Source organism: Entamoeba dispar, genomic scaffold (assembly GCF_000209125.1).
Source record: "Entamoeba dispar SAW760 scf_1105229464121 genomic scaffold, whole genome shotgun sequence".
NCBI lineage: Eukaryota > Evosea > Mastigamoebida > Endamoebidae > Entamoeba > Entamoeba dispar.
The window spans coordinates 18,067-34,558 of record NW_001856034.1 but is presented as its reverse complement, the minus strand read 5'-3'; the positions used below and the strand labels follow the sequence as shown (position 1 = coordinate 34,558).

Sequence of the window (16,492 nt, the reverse complement as noted above, 5' to 3'; positions counted from 1 at the left end):
CATTATTTTCACCTTTTATTATCTCATTTTGAATTATTCATTTTTATCTTCTTTCATTTTATAATCTCAACATTCTACTTTTATTCTTTTCATCATCTTCTACTTCCTAATTTCACTTTTTTCTTTTATACCATTATTTCTCTTCATTTTTCTCTTATTTGCTTTTTTTCGTTGCCTTTATTTTATTCTTTTTTATTTATTTTTTATTTTATTTATATTATTTTATATTTATTTATTTTATTCTTCTTCTTTTATCTTTATATCTATTATATATTTCTTATTTTATTATTTATGTTATATTCTTATATCTTTTTATTCTTATTTTATATTTATTCATTATTATTCATTTCATATTAACAATGATAAATAACAATACAACATATAATAAATAAATGATATAAGATAAACAACAATAAATAATAATAATAAAATATAAACAAACAATATAAACAAATATAAAATGATAAAAAGATCATCTAATATAAAATAATAACAACAAAGAATAAAAATAAGAAATAAATGATGTTTAGAAAAGAAAAAATGAGAAAAAGAAGAAATAAAAGTGATATTCAAAGATAAAAATCAATATAAAATATAAAATCAAATATAATAAATAATAAGAATAAAAATGATTATATCTTATTTTATTATTATATTCTTCTTTATGATTTGAATGTGGTATTTCAGATACACAACACAAATTACTAATATTTCCATGTTTCAAATCACCTAGTTATCTTCTGGTTATGATGTGCCTTTGATGAGATAACATACCACATAACACTAATTAGTTATTTTTATTATGACTGATTATTATGGAGGTATTATCAATAATGATTATTATTTATTATTATTTATTAATGATTATTATTTATTATGATATAAGATTATTATTTATTATGATGGTATTATTATTTATTATGATACAATATATTTATCATTGATATTTTTGAATTAAATACATGATGTGTTATCAAGAAAGATTATTTAAATAATGTTGATGATAAATGAGATAAACTATAATTATAATGTTATTGATATTTCAAACATAAAATAATAATATAAATAATGATGAAATTTAATATTCATTTAATTCAAAATAAAAATCAGATAACAAATTAAATGATGAAATATTTAAATTGATAATGATTGAAAAAAACAATAAATGAATAGAAATAAAAATGAAGAACAAAGTGAAATAATCACTTCTCAACATGATGAAAACATAATCATAAATAATTCATATTTAATCTCTTTCTTCTTTTGTTTTTTCTTGATTTCATATTTAATATTCTTGTAGTTTTACTTTTGTTATTCTTTCTTTCCGTTATTATCTTTATTCTTTTCTTCGTTCTTTTAATTATCTTTTTTTGTTTTTAATTTCTTCTTTAGCTTTTTCAAATGATTGAAATGAACTCTATTGTAGAAGTAGAGTATATTGAAATCACTGAAATAATCACTTCTTAATATGATGAAAATCAACTTGTTTGTTATTCTTTTGTTTTCTCTTTAACTTTATTTTATTCGGTATTACGGGAACCAAAATAAATGAAGAAATTATGAATCTAAATAAATTGCTCAATTGAAAATGGTGTAATATATTTTTTGATTATTAGATTATTCTGTTTTCTATTGTTTTCTCTTAAAATTATAAAAATATAAAATAAAATAAAATGTAGGTAAAATAATAATCTATAACAATCAGTCGACATTTTGTAACTTCTTGTTGTATTGAGTATGATGTATATTGATTTGTTGAGTATATTCATTCATAAATATGTTCATTTTATTTTATTCTTTATTTCTTTTCATTTACCTTCAATTCTATTTTAATGTGAAAATATCATTATGAAATGTAATAAAGAAGAACATTATGTTAATTCATATTTATAATGTTAGTTATGAATAATAATGAATATATAAATATGAATATCCATCGTATTGTTATTAATGTGTAAATATGTTATATTTCATTTATCATACTGATGAGATGTCATAATGATATGTTAATAGATGTTATTATTTATTTATTTAAATGATATATTTATTGATATAAACATTAAATTATATCATAGATGATTATCAATGATGAATGATGATAATATACAATGTAAATTATTTATATTATCATATCAAACAAGAGATAAATGATGAAACAAATAAAAAGATAATAAATAACAATGTCAATGAAATGATGATATGATAATAACAAATTGAATAATTTAAACATCAACACAATAATACAGAATGAAGAATGACTATTTAATATGTATTATAAATTAAACAATTATAAATAATAATAATGAATTTAATGTTCATCTTCAACTTTCATTCATGATAATAATTCATCAATTTTATCATTAATCATTATATTTACTTTCTTATTATTTTCTTTATTCTTTCTTTTATCATTTTCTTTTTATATTTATTTTATTTCAATTTCATCAACAGATATATTCATTTAATACAGAAAACGAAGTAGAAAGATAGAACTAATAATGTACAAATATGTTCTTCTCATATTTAATCACAAATATTTTCATCTAATAATATTTTCTACTATTTTTTACCTTTTAAACATTTAACAAGAATTAATTTGAATTATGATAATTCATTTCAATGATCTATCAAACATAAACACCAAGTTTTAAACAAACAATGAATACATTCATTACATTTATACAACAATTAAGAAATAATAAACAACATCACAAATCAATATAATAATATAATGATGAATACGAATGAAATGCATAATTTCGTGACCATAATATTATTATTCACATTATTTAATTTATTTAAATAAAGAATAGAATAATAATGAAATAATACAAATAAATATAATGAATATAATTTATTTATATCATTTCTTATTTTATAATGATTTTATTTTATTCATTTCTTATTTATTTTGTTTATTGTTTTGATTTATTTTATTATTAACACTTTATTATTTGAATTTATTATTTATTATAATTATTGATGAAATATTAATATTTCATATTAATAATAATATAAATGTTATATTATTATTTATTTATGAATGAAATGATATATTTTATATGATTAATATATTATAATGAATTATTTATTTTTGAATGAATACAATTAAGATGATATTCTGATATTTAAAATAAAATTAAATATAATAAATACTTTGATATTCAATTTATTTATCATCATATTTTCAATATTCAAATTATATTTATATTTAAACATTATTTATTTCTTTTGTTTAATATATAATTAATTTTAAATCATAATAAACATTAGTTGTTATAATTTATATTTAATATATTCATATTAATTATTTGTTATAGAATTTAATTTATATTTTTATTATGATTATTTTATAATTATTGATATTATTTTGTATTCATATGTTGATTTTCATATATTTTCATAGTTTATGAATGATTATAATTTCTATTTATTCATAATATATTAAATAAAACAATGTATATCTTTATTATCACATATTATTTATTATTGATGTTATTTTTATTTGATTTTCATCATTCTAAAATATAATTATTAATATCAATGAATATGATTGATTATGACAATCTAATATCAATATAAAATAATATAAATTGTTAATTTACATTATATTAATAAATGAAATATAATATAATATAAAATTAAATATAAATTAATTATTAATTGTTATTTCATTTATTTTATTATACAGTATTAATATTATTTCATCAAATATTTAACTAATAAATGTATTCATGAACAATTTAATAATGTATTTATGATATTCATCATAAAATATCAATAATTTAATAAAATAATAAATTATATTTATTTCATTTTTAATTTAATTTTATATTAAATTAATTCAATCATATTCTTTTATTTATTCATTTTCTTTATCTTTGTTTATATTTTTTGTTTATTTCATTACATTCTTTATTTTACTTCTTTATTCATTTGAATTTTATTCTTCCTTTTATCCATGTTTATTTTATTTCTTATTATCAATTTCTTTGTTTTTTATTTAAATTAACCATAATGAAATTTAAATCATTTGATTTTTGTATTTTATTTCAAATAACTAAATACTGAATTAGTGTTATCATTTTCTCAATTACATCACTACACAGTCTGATGGTTCTTTATTATATTTTTTTTCTGTTCTTATTTCACTGCTGATTTCATTAATTTCACCATAAATAATTTCTCCATTATACTTTACTTTCTTAGGTCTTCTATATTTTGTTATTTTATATGTTATAGTATCTTTTGTTTTTTCTATTATTTCATCTTCTTCTTTTTCTTCATATCCAATTTCTTTAAATTCACCTATTAATTTATTGATTTCTTCTTTATCAATTGATGGTAATCCTCTTGCCCATTTGATTAACTTTTCTATTTCTTTTTCTGACCTGATGTTATCATCATCTTCATCTGGTTGTGAATCTACAAAAAACATTGGAATATCAATATTTTCATTTATTCCATGTGTTTGTTTCATAAATTCAATCATTTCTTCTTTGAATTTCTCTTTCTCAATTTTATATTTTTCAATTATCTTTTGTGGTAGGTAATTATAACATCTAGTCCATACAATACATACACGTTTCCAAATGTCTTTTAAATTGAAAACATCAGATATAACTTTAACAACTTGTTTAAGATTATGAGACAATCTAAAATTGTTAAAATCCATTGTTAATACAATTCCTTGTAATCCTGTGTTTTTAACACAATCAATAATATTTTGAATATTTTTATTATCAAAATTCTTAGAATCATTAAGACCAGGAGTATCAACAACAAATACATCACTTCTATCAACTTCTCCAAAATATCCAACAGCCTCTTTTGTAACTGAATTTGGACTATTACTTACACTAAAAACATCCTTTTTAAGAATAAAATTACCTAATGAACTTTTACCATCACCTGTTTCTCCAATTAAAAGTAATTTAATTTGTTTCAATCCTTCTATACTCATTATTAATGTTTAAACGTTTTGTTTAATTGAATTTCTAATTCTCAGTTGTTTTTGATAAAAGTTAAATGATGTTTAAAGAAAGTGTTTTGAGATATAAATACATGAAGAATTGATGAATTAATAATGAATGAACAAAAAAATAAAATAAAAAGAACTTAGAAAACAATTCTATTATTATATTTTTATTTTTATTTTATTTTATTTTTATAATTAGAATATTCTCTTTTTTATTTATTTTGTTATTCATTATATTTTGTTATTTAATATTTTGAATAATAATCAAAGATTTAATATTTCAATAAATATAATCAATGATGATTATCACTATTTAAATAATTATCATTTTATACACATTATCAATATTAGTAATATCATTCTCATTTATATATATTATTTATACTAATTATTATTATTATTTATTTTATTATTTATTTGATTGATTATTTGATTGTATTGATTTTATTATTCATTAATTTGATATGTTATTTTATTTATTCTTTTATTTTCATATTGGATATCTTATTTAAATTATATTCATTTGTATTTATTTGTTATTATTGTGTTTATTCATTTCTTGTTATATCTTCTTTTGTTTTATTTCTTTATTTATCATTTCTTTTGTTTATATTATTTATTATTCTCATTGTGTTATTATTATATATCATTTATTATTTATTTTAAAACTACATTTATTTATTGTTGTTTTTGATTATATATTCTCTTTATTTTAATTATTATTTTCAACTTCATTCTTTTATTACTTATTGTGTTTTCTTGTTTTTATCTTCTTTATTATTTTATTATTTCTTTATCATTTTATTCTATTTGATTAACTTCATTTCTTCATTATTTGTATCTTGATTTATTATTTATTGTTTTGTGTTGTTTTGTATCATTTATTTGATTTAATTAAGTAGGTAATGAAATAAATATCCTAATATCTATTTGATGTGTATTATGAGTATTATAAAATAATGAATGTTACATAAAATAATTGAATCATTAGATTAATATCTATATTAAGAAGGAAGTTAATAAAAGTAATTATTATATTCTATAAAATTGTAATTAAGTTATTATCTCATTATATTTATATGATATAATATATAACATCAAATCATTTAATAATTTCATTGATTTGAATAATGTTCATTTTCATTATAATCAAAATCTAATAATGAATGAAATGATAATATTAACATTATTTAATAATAAATGATTTAACATAATATTAATTCATATTTTATCAAATACAATAAACACTGAAAACATTGATATCAATATAATCAATTTGTATTTTGATTTAATCTCTCTTTCAATTCTCTTTATTTAATTTGAATAATTAATATTTCTTTTTAAATAACATTTTAAATAACAAAGTATTTAATAACAATATTATTTTTACAAAAACAAAAAATAAAGAATAATTTGATTATAGGAATTTATTAAATTTATTATAGTTTCTTCCAATTTTATATTTGTTTTACTTAAATTTTATTCACAATGAATTCAATATTGTTATTTAAAATAATAAAAATGAAATGACGTTTATTAAAAAATAAAAAATAATGTGTTATAAACGTGTATTTAAGTATTTAATCATCTGATTTTGATCTGATATTCATTAAATTAAATAAAATAGATGAGTTAATAAACAAGAACACTCGTTTCTTTAAAGAAGAAATAGAAACACTTCCAAATATTCAACAGTCAATTGATGATATTAATAAACATTATCAATATTATTTAGGATGTATTAAAAATGAAATATTTGAAATAAAAGCAGATGAAACATATTCAGAAGCTATTAAAAGAGGAGAAGGAATATTTGATAGGATTGATGAAACAGAAAGAAGAAGAAAACTAATAATAGAAAAAAGTCAAGAAACAATTAAAAGAATAGAAATAATAAAGAATCAAATGAAGAAAATAATAGAAGAATGTAATTCAGATTCTGAAATACTAAGTAAAACACGGAATGAAATAATCAATAAAATCATTTCAATTGAAGAAATGATAATGAAAGATAAAATATTCAGAACACCAAAAGAAAAATATAAAATCACACAATCATTTAATAAAAAGAAAGAAGAATGGAACACATGTTATAGTGATTATTTTGAGATGAAGAAGAGAAAAGAAGAAGAAAGAAAGAAACAAAAGGAGAAAGATTAAAAATAATGAAAGGAATGAATACAATTGAAGAAATGAAACAAATAGAAGAATGGACAAATAGAAAAGTATCAAATATACTATTTGATTCAGATATTGATGATTGGAATATTGATACATCAGTATTTGATCAAAGAATAATAAATAAAGAACATATAATAATTATTATTGAAGATACAAATGGAAATAAATTTGGAGGATATGTTAATGTGAAAATTGATAAAGTTAATGATTATATAAATGATCCCAAATCATTTTTATTTTCATTAAAATCAAATGGAAGAATACAAGGAATGATGAAATTTGATATTAAAGATCAACAATACGCATTTTATTTAAATAACAATCAGATAATTGTTTGTTTGAATTTGGATATGTTGATATTATTGTTTATAAAGAAAATAATAAAACACAGTCATATTGTGATCAATGTGTATTTGAATATAAAGGAATATCAAAAGCACTTTGTGGAAAAGAAGAAGACTTCACACCACAACGAATTATTGTAATTGAAATGAAATGATTTTTATTCATTATTGTTTATTTGAAATAAGAATAAAAAACTGATTTAAATTAAACAACAACTAATCAAACAATAGTTAAAATGAAAAAAGAAAAGGTTTGAGAAGAATAAACAGAGATTGAGAGTGTTAATTATTGTAAAGAAGAAATATGCGAAGGATTGAGTTAAATCAGAAACCATTCATAATTACCATCAAATAAGTCATGATTAATAAAAGAACTACTAAACACTCTGATCAAAACCATTAATAATCAAACTAACATGTTTAAATAACACTTTAAAAAGAAAGGAATTGGAGATAGAATGTGTAGATGTAAATAAGTTGTAAGAAAGAGAAAACAATGAAAAATAAAATATATAACGTTTGAAATTCAGAGTAAATAACCAAGATAATAAGAAGAGTCAATAAAAAAGAATTTGATTGTGACATTTAAATAAGCTTGATAATGATAGATGAACACTCAAGATAATAAGTAAACCACTCAAGCATAATTAGATTTAATGTCACAAGAATGTGTAAAGAAAATATGTGTATTGATAAAAGGAATTGAATAATACACAATAAGTGGGTAAATAAGGAAATAGTAAGCACAGTAAATGAAAGAATTAAAATGAGAAGTGATGAATAATGATTTAGAACGATAAATAAGAAAGAATGTATTAAATAGAGAGATTAATACGAAGAGAGTGTATGAAATAGGAATGATAGAAGGATTGAATATCAATAATAGAAGAATTGAATAAAATGATAAATAAACTGAGATTAACGTTAGTAAACATAGTGCAACATTTATATATTGGTATTTGTTTGTTAATTGTATGTTATTTATATTCTAATTAACCATTTTTAAATTAATTCAGAAAGACTCTTTCTCAATTCAAAGAATTCATCAAATTGTATTGATGTTGTTGAACAATGTTCTTAATGTTGTAAAGAAAAGTAAACGAGATATAACTATTCAAGAAAATACAAGAGAATGAACGTCAATAGAAATAGAATATATAAAAATAGTGAACGAAATAACAACGAAAATAGAGAATAAGAAGAAAGAAATAAAAAGGCAATAATCAAACCAACAAAATGAATACAAGTTGTAAAGCTATAAGAACAATAAGTATGAAAGAAATAAAAAAGTACAAGAAAAAGAAGACATTAATAAACAATACAATTTATCAACAAACTAGAATAAGATATTAAAACCAAGAAAGAAATACGAAATAAAGTAAAGAAGAGGATATATGATAAAATAATTCAGTATAATTTCAAGAACAACAGTAAATTGAATAATTAATAACGAACAGGAAAGAATTCTAAAAGAGCATTGAGTCATAAAGTTCTTGGTGAATAAATATCAGAGATATAATGACTATAAACATAAAATATTCAGTGAAATATTGACGAAACAATGTAAAAAAGATATGGAAATACCTCATAAACAAGATTTCATGAGAATAAAGGGTGAGATGTAATTTCACTTGAAGATATATCCAAATTTAATTTATTCATTTTTAATTATCAAATCAACCAATTCATTGTTTTTTTATTATTTCTTCTTTCTTTACTTTTTCAATTACCACTTCATTTGTTTCTTCTGTTCTATTTCAAAAAATTATCGTTTTGTAAATTGAATTAACCAGTTCACTTAAACTATAACACATCCATCATAATACAACTTTTTAAGCACTTTATTCCTCTTTAACTCTTCTGGACATCCCAAAAAACATCTTTCCTCAATGTTTGTGACTGATGTTGGTACGTCAATTTGTGTTAATGATGAACAATTTTTAAAGCACTCTTTTACTAATTCATGAACAGACGTTGGTATGTTAATACTTTTTAATGACGTACATCCTTCAAAGCACCATTCTCCTATTTGACTAATTGATGATGGCAATGTGATTGTCCTTAATGACAAACAATTTTTAAAACAGCCAGGTCCTAGTTTGCTGACTGAAGTAGGTATAGTAATTGATGTCAACGACGAACACTCTTCAAAGCACCAATCTCCTATTTGACTTACTGATGATGGAATATTGATTGATCTTAATGATAAACAATTTTTAAAACAACCTGTTTCTATTTCATTAATTGTTGATGGTATATTAATACTTGTTAATGATAAACAGTCTTCAAAACACCATTCTTTTAATTTACTGATTGATGTTGAAAGAGTGATTGAACTTAATGACAAACAACTTTTAAAACAACCACATCCTATTACATTAACTGTGGTTGGAATATCAATTCTTGTTAATGACGTACATCCTTTAAAATACCAATTTCCTAATCCATTAATTGATGTAGGGATGCTCACTGATTTTAATGATTTATATTTTTGATAATGTTCTTCTATTTTCTTGACTCTTGTTGTTATTGTGATTGCTGTTAATGACATACATCCATTAAACCAACACCAACTTTCTGTTTGATTTACTGATGTAGATATGTTAATTGATGTTAATGAAGTACAACCACTAAAACAAGTAGTTTCTAATTCACTAATTGTTGATGGTATGTCAATTGATGATAATGATGAACAATTTCGAAAACTAGTTTCTTCTATTTTATTAATTGATGATGGTAAAGTGATTGATGTTAAAGATGTACATCCACAAAAACAATTGATAGGTATTACACTAATTGATGTTGGTATTTCAATGTTCCTTAATGATTTACATCCATTAAAACAATTAATTGGTAATGTGCTAATAGATGTTGGTATTTCAATACTTCTTAATGATGAACATCCACTAAAACAATTATTTCCAAGTTCTTTAATTGAAGTAGGTATATTAATTTTCTTTAGGTTGTAACAATTCTTAAAACATTCATTTCCTATTGATGTAATTGATGTTGGGAATTTAATATACACAAGTGATGTACATTCACGAAAACATTCATACTTTATTTTATTAATTGATGATGGTATATTAATTGTTACTAACGATGAACATCCTTTAAAACTTCCATTTCCTATTTCAGTAACTGTTGTTGGTATATTAATTGATGTTAGTCTTGTACATTCTTTAAAACAATTCTCTCCTATCCACTCAATAGTTGTTGGTATATCAATCTCAACAAGATCATTACTTCCTTCAAAACATTCATCATCAATTCCATTATATTTTTCTAGTTGTGATAAACAATTTTGTTTTCTCTCTTTACTTGTAAATATCGTACTCATTGATATTTTGTAGTTACATTTATTATCTTAAAACGTTAATGAATGACAGATTGAACCCTTCTTTATTCTTCTAATGATGTTTATTATTTTTTATCATTCCATTTTCATATAAACAATCAAAATAACATAAATATTGAGAATGTTATTTATATTTGTGTTATATTATAATAGGAATTTTATTATTTTGTGAAATTTAACATTTCTTTTAATATATTCCTTTTGTTGTTGTTCATCAATTTCAATTTTAATACTATCAGTTATAATAAGTGAAGTAAAATGGAGATTGAAGTAGGATGAAATCGAGAAATAAATAAAATTAATAGAATATTTTCTTTTTTATATTTAGTTTGTTTTGTTCTTAGTAATGAACATTTGAATATTTCAATTTCATTTTAATAAATCAAATGGTTGTTTAGTTTTATCAATTCTCAATTTATGTTTTTATTCATTAAACATAAAATTCATCTTCTAAAGAACCAATGAATAAATGAAATTGAATTATGTTTTGTCATTAATATTGATTCATTAAATATGAAATATAATGACAATATTAATAAATGGATTAATTACCATTTATAATATCTTCTTGATTTATAAATTTAATTTTAAAATCAGATGATAAACAACCAATGATATTTATAAAGAAACTGATACTAATTATAATGTTTTCTCATTTTCAATTGTACTCATCTAAATTTATGGTAATGATGATAAAACAGAATTTAATGAAAATGAAAACAAATCTATAAAACGATATTTACTTATTGAATTAGTACATAATAAGTGATTTTAGAAATAACATCAAAAGATGATGAATATATGTTATCTATTATTGTATCACACATACCAATTTTGTTCAATAATTTAAATTAATGTTATTTAATCAACTGAAAATTAAAACATAATGAATAATATTAATTTAATTAATGAAATATAATCTCATCAATAATTTCAAAATATAAATCATTGTGATTATGAAATAGATCAAATACATTTGAATATCATTGAAATAATGATGTATAATTTAATTGATACAATCACCAAATCATATTACATTTCATTTTAATCAATCACCAACAAGAAGAAAAGAAAACGAATCAATAACTACCATTGAATAATATCATGAAAAGAATAGATTTAAATCTTATTCATGTATTAATTCAATCATCATTTAAACAATATTTTGATATTGTCATAACGATAATTAGAAAGTTATGAAAGTATTTGCTGAATTAGAATCTGTAACAAGCATAATTAATGAAGATAAATGAAGTATCAATGTCTCATATTTTTATCAATTAAAACAACATAAACAAAAAGTGATTTAATTTACATTCATGAAATAGATTAAATGAAATTGTAAATTATTAATAAATAATTTATAGTACATAACATCAAATAGAAATACAAATAAATACAATAATAAGAAATAAAGAATAAATAAATATAATCATTTCTTTTTTTTAATAAAAAATAAAGTAAAATAATACAATAAAACAGTATAAAAAGTAGTGTTAAAAATATAAATTTACTTCATTTATAATAATGAATCTATATAACATCTTTAATATTTATGACTATCATATTTCTAGTGATCAGGTTTTAGTTAGATAGTTGTAATAATACATCTTTATTAAATAGTTTTATTAAATACAAAAAAATGAATAAATGGATGTCAAAAAAAGAAAAATAGAATTGTAATCTTAAAAATTAACTTGAAATAAAATAAAAATGGAAAATACAACAAGAATAACAAATCAAGAATGAAATTAGGATATAATGAAATAATGATAACATCAATGTATTTTAATGATATCAAAGATTTTTATTAATTTAGAAATAGGAATTAAAAGATTTCAAGGAAATATTGAACGATTTCATTTTAATCCAATTCAATTTAAATCATTATTCAAGAATGTTATTTGTTATATTAAAATATTTCATATTTATAATAAATATAATGAAATATTTAATGATGGAAAAATATTTAAATATGTAATATGGCATACAGTAGATTATTCAACTTATTTAAAACAAAGGAAGAATGGGAGAGATATAAAATATTAAATACATATTAGAAGATTGAGATCAATATTTAATTAAAATACTAAAAGAAGTTAAGTCACTGTATGACTATTGTTTTATAACTGTTATTTATTAACATCTATTAATATACCATCATCAATTACATTATTTGTCTAATGTTGTTTCTATAAATGTGGAAGTCAATAAAAGTTAAAGAAGAATAAAGCAATACTAAGATAGTGTTTTAAATACATAGTGATACAAAATGCAAACAATAAGTAATTGAGTTAATTATTAATTATTTGAATAAAAGAATTGTAAAATACTTCTGAATATAACAATATTATAAAAACTATATTGAATGATAATGTAAAACTTAAAGTTCATTTTATATTAAAGTATTTATGATAGTAAATTATTCCAGTGAAATAATGATTCAAATCTACAACTATTTATTAAGAATTTAGAAAATTATTATATTTTGAAATATAACTGATGTTAATGGATTGGTTATTAATATTTTTAATTGAATTTAATAATATACAAAAAGAGTATAGTACTTTATTTCAATTATTCAATAAAATTATTAAAATCTGGTTTTATTGATGTTCGTAAATCATATTTAATTATAGACCAACATTTAATAACACCTTCTGTTTATAAAAAAGAATATAGAAATAATACAAAAGAATGTATTGAACAAATAACAAAAGATATTATTAATATTTTCATAATCATTATTCAACAAAAAATAAAAATGTTAATTTGTTTATTCATTACCATAAACAAAAGAAGATATCAAGAATTAATCAATCTATTATTTTAATAACAAAACTCATATTAATCTAGTATTGAAATAATAATGACTCAATCATTAAATTGTTAAATGAATTAAATGGTAATGATTCTAATTGTATTCATAATAAATTATATTCAAAATTTACAAGTAATTACAGTAATATTGAAATAAATTATAGAGTTACTATACAGTGAAATAAATAAAATGATTTAACATTAATCCAAATAAAATATGATATATTCAAATAATTCTGATGTTAAACATTATTCATTTCATAAAATATATTTTATATATTGTTTATAAAAGTTAATTAGTATTTAGATAAACATTAAATCATTCAACAAAACAATAAAATAAATATTATTTCAATATAAAATAATGAAAGAGATTCAATATAAATGATAATGATTATCAGTACATTATTTTATCATATTTAATTTATTAAATATAATCATAATTTAATATTTCTTTATAATGAAACAAACATAATTTTTAATATTTTAAGAAATAAATAACAAAGCAACACAATTTATGATTGAAATAATGAAATTATAAATAAAAAACATATTAACATTACTATGTGATATAATTATAATATTAGATAAATATAATTCATTAAAACATTATTTTAAAATAGAACATCTTATAGAACTAAGTATTTATTGTTATAAATGATACATAATAAGAATCACTTTATAACAACAATAATTCATTTTTATCACAATTAATATTAATTGTTATTAATCATTAGATAGAACTATCTTATTTAACATTGAATATTCATTGAAATATAAAATAATATAACACAATGATAAATATATGATTATTTGTTGTTTATGTAAATAATGAAAGATATTGAAAATTATAATAAATTTCACAAAAAATATAAATAATATGTCAACCCTTAATAACCCTTATTTTCCATTTATATTATACATTTTAAAGAAATTCTTATAATTAAAATAAAATTTTAAATTTATAAAATAAATTTAACATACTCTAAATTATTATTGTATGGATGTCCCATCTTAATTCAACATCTATTGTACATACATTCAATTAAATGACATACTGTATTATTAATATTAAAATATTTTAATGAATATACTATCCATTGATGATTCACATAATCATATGTATTCTTTATATCATAGAATATCTTATTGAATCTTTTCTTTTTTAGATTCCATTTCTTGCCTTCTCAGATAATTTTTAATGATGCATTCTTTTGCTGATAAGCACCTTTCTTTATACAATATTTGATTTTTATCTATTTTGTATCAATATCATTTATTTGTAATTGGTGTGTGATTTTACTTTTAATGAATGATGTGAATACTTTCATTGTTATATTAAAACAACATATTTGTTTATAGTTTTCTGGTGATTTGGAATTACTATAATTGTAAATTAATGTTATTTTTTCAACTACCATCTGCATGGTAATATTTTGTCAGTAATCTAACAATGATTAGAATAATTCTAGTAGTTTATCTCTGTACCCAGTTAGATACTTCAAATAATATCATTGTATTCAATCAATACCAGATGCTTTCCATGCATTCTTTTTAGTGAATATTCTATTTCATCTATTGATATTTTAATTCTCTTGTTGTTACTCTTCATTCCTCATTCTTCTATGATTCTTCTATATATTTATTATTATTATTATCTATTTCTTTCTTATCATCTTCTATTTATATTTATTGTTTGTTTCTTCTTTCATCTTAATTTCTCTTTCACTATGTTTCTATTTTTAACTTCATTATTTCTTGTTTTACTTTCAAATTTTCTTTTGTTTTTCAATCATCATCTTTTCATAAAATTATCTTTTATATTTATATCTTCTTTATTTATCTTGTTTATTCTTATAATATATTGATTAAACATTCTACTTAAATTATTGTATTTATGTTTATACTAATTATGTTTATCTGATAATGTGTTATTTATAAATTGATAATGATTATTATTTCATTGATAAGTGATTATAATAATTATATCTTTGATTATATCTTTTAAATCTATTTCTTGTTATAAAATTGTTTTTATATGATTTCATTGTATTATTATGTTTTATAAAAGAAGAAAGGAAAGAATAAGAATAATAATAAAATAAGAAGTAAGAATAAGAAGAAAATGAAGAAATATAAAATATTAATTTCTTATTTAATCCTTATACATGGTTTATGTTCAAATAAACAATATTTAATATTTTCATTTCATTTCAATTATAATAATTCGTTGCGGTGTAAAACGTTCTGGATATTGTTTTCCACAAAGTGCATTTGATATCCCTTTATATGAAAATGAGCATTGATTACAAAATGATCGTGTTTTATAATCTTCTTTATAAACACAAATATCACCATCTCCAAATCTAAACAAATAACCATCTGATTTATCAGGTAAATGAAATGCATCTTCTGGTTCTTCAATATCAAATTTCGTCATTCCTTGTATTCTTCCTTTTGATTCTATTGAAAATAAAAATGAATTTGAATCTTTTATATAATTAAAATAACTAACTATATCAATTTTCACATTAACATATCCTCCAAATTTATTTCCATTTAGATCTTCAACAATAATTATTACATGTTCTTTATTCATTATTTTTTGAATAAATACTGATGTATCAATGTTCCAATCATCAATATCTGAATCAAATATAACATCAATTATTCTCCTTTCTGTCCATTCTTCTAGTTGTTTAATTATTTGTTTTGTTTTATCGATTGGTATGTTGTTTGGTGTTGATGTTGTTATTTCCATTATTATTTATTTTTAAGTTTTTTTTTAATAACATTATTTATTTTATTGTT

General features: G+C 19.3%; 2 protein-coding genes across 2 annotated transcripts, besides 51 other annotated features; both read right to left on the bottom strand.

The window, feature by feature from the left end:
- Positions 1 to 2: 2 nt before the first annotated feature.
- Positions 3 to 169: a microsatellite.
- A 7-nt stretch (positions 170 to 176) lies between these two features.
- Positions 177 to 666: a repeat region.
- Positions 667 to 1,257: a repeat region.
- A 1-nt stretch (position 1,258) lies between these two features.
- Positions 1,259 to 1,390: a microsatellite.
- Positions 1,391 to 1,394: 4 nt separating this feature from the next.
- Positions 1,395 to 1,488: a repeat region.
- Positions 1,489 to 1,642: 154 nt separating this feature from the next.
- Positions 1,643 to 1,675: a sequence feature (AT_rich).
- Positions 1,676 to 2,016: 341 nt separating this feature from the next.
- Positions 2,017 to 2,070: a sequence feature (AT_rich).
- Positions 2,071 to 2,259: 189 nt separating this feature from the next.
- Positions 2,260 to 2,313: a sequence feature (AT_rich).
- Positions 2,314 to 2,352: 39 nt separating this feature from the next.
- Positions 2,353 to 2,442: a microsatellite.
- A 325-nt stretch (positions 2,443 to 2,767) lies between these two features.
- Positions 2,768 to 2,845: a sequence feature (AT_rich).
- Positions 2,846 to 2,850: 5 nt separating this feature from the next.
- Positions 2,851 to 2,974: a microsatellite.
- Positions 2,855 to 3,034: a microsatellite.
- Positions 3,035 to 3,051: 17 nt separating this feature from the next.
- Positions 3,052 to 3,177: a sequence feature (AT_rich).
- A 13-nt stretch (positions 3,178 to 3,190) lies between these two features.
- Positions 3,191 to 3,377: a microsatellite.
- Positions 3,332 to 3,506: a microsatellite.
- A 15-nt stretch (positions 3,507 to 3,521) lies between these two features.
- Positions 3,522 to 3,657: a microsatellite.
- Positions 3,658 to 3,728: a sequence feature (AT_rich).
- An 18-nt stretch (positions 3,729 to 3,746) lies between these two features.
- Positions 3,747 to 3,913: a microsatellite.
- Positions 3,807 to 3,984: a microsatellite.
- Positions 3,985 to 4,093: 109 nt separating this feature from the next.
- EDI_036200 (uncharacterized protein) lies at positions 4,094 to 4,963 on the bottom strand (the record flags this gene model as incomplete). The annotated part of the gene is made up of 1 exon (XM_001741843.1): positions 4,094 to 4,963. One exon carries the CDS (start codon positions 4,961 to 4,963, stop codon positions 4,094 to 4,096), a length of 870 nt encoding a protein of 289 aa, XP_001741895.1.
- Positions 4,121 to 4,281: a microsatellite.
- Positions 4,964 to 5,140: 177 nt separating the features above from the next.
- Positions 5,141 to 5,171: a microsatellite.
- Positions 5,172 to 5,186: 15 nt separating this feature from the next.
- Positions 5,187 to 5,272: a sequence feature (AT_rich).
- Positions 5,273 to 5,274: 2 nt separating this feature from the next.
- Positions 5,275 to 5,375: a microsatellite.
- Positions 5,376 to 5,468: a microsatellite.
- A 36-nt stretch (positions 5,469 to 5,504) lies between these two features.
- Positions 5,505 to 5,691: a microsatellite.
- Positions 5,589 to 5,768: a microsatellite.
- Positions 5,656 to 5,834: a microsatellite.
- Positions 5,756 to 5,874: a microsatellite.
- Positions 5,875 to 5,994: 120 nt separating this feature from the next.
- Positions 5,995 to 6,210: a sequence feature (AT_rich).
- A 77-nt stretch (positions 6,211 to 6,287) lies between these two features.
- Positions 6,288 to 6,422: a sequence feature (AT_rich).
- A 49-nt stretch (positions 6,423 to 6,471) lies between these two features.
- Positions 6,472 to 7,719: a repeat region.
- An 802-nt stretch (positions 7,720 to 8,521) lies between these two features.
- Positions 8,522 to 8,792: a repeat region.
- Positions 8,793 to 9,301: 509 nt separating this feature from the next.
- EDI_036180 (uncharacterized protein) lies at positions 9,302 to 10,843 on the bottom strand (the record flags this gene model as incomplete). The annotated part of the gene is made up of 1 exon (XM_001741842.1): positions 9,302 to 10,843. One exon carries the CDS (start codon positions 10,841 to 10,843, stop codon positions 9,302 to 9,304), a length of 1,542 nt encoding a protein of 513 aa, XP_001741894.1.
- A 304-nt stretch (positions 10,844 to 11,147) lies between these two features.
- Positions 11,148 to 11,188: a sequence feature (AT_rich).
- A 244-nt stretch (positions 11,189 to 11,432) lies between these two features.
- Positions 11,433 to 11,455: a sequence feature (AT_rich).
- Positions 11,456 to 11,701: 246 nt separating this feature from the next.
- Positions 11,702 to 11,781: a sequence feature (AT_rich).
- A 402-nt stretch (positions 11,782 to 12,183) lies between these two features.
- Positions 12,184 to 12,290: a microsatellite.
- Positions 12,232 to 12,350: a microsatellite.
- Positions 12,240 to 12,293: a microsatellite.
- A 140-nt stretch (positions 12,351 to 12,490) lies between the features above and the next one.
- Positions 12,491 to 12,637: a microsatellite.
- Positions 12,638 to 12,768: 131 nt separating this feature from the next.
- Positions 12,769 to 12,817: a sequence feature (AT_rich).
- A 500-nt stretch (positions 12,818 to 13,317) lies between these two features.
- Positions 13,318 to 13,360: a sequence feature (AT_rich).
- Positions 13,361 to 13,378: 18 nt separating this feature from the next.
- Positions 13,379 to 13,461: a sequence feature (AT_rich).
- A 480-nt stretch (positions 13,462 to 13,941) lies between these two features.
- Positions 13,942 to 14,182: a sequence feature (AT_rich).
- A 23-nt stretch (positions 14,183 to 14,205) lies between these two features.
- Positions 14,206 to 14,303: a sequence feature (AT_rich).
- A 150-nt stretch (positions 14,304 to 14,453) lies between these two features.
- Positions 14,454 to 14,563: a sequence feature (AT_rich).
- Positions 14,564 to 14,590: 27 nt separating this feature from the next.
- Positions 14,591 to 14,650: a sequence feature (AT_rich).
- Positions 14,651 to 15,136: a repeat region.
- Positions 15,137 to 15,318: 182 nt separating this feature from the next.
- Positions 15,319 to 15,470: a microsatellite.
- Positions 15,471 to 15,747: 277 nt separating this feature from the next.
- Positions 15,748 to 15,814: a microsatellite.
- Positions 15,815 to 15,829: 15 nt separating this feature from the next.
- Positions 15,830 to 16,386: a repeat region.
- Positions 16,387 to 16,427: 41 nt separating this feature from the next.
- Positions 16,428 to 16,492: part of a microsatellite that runs on past the window's edge.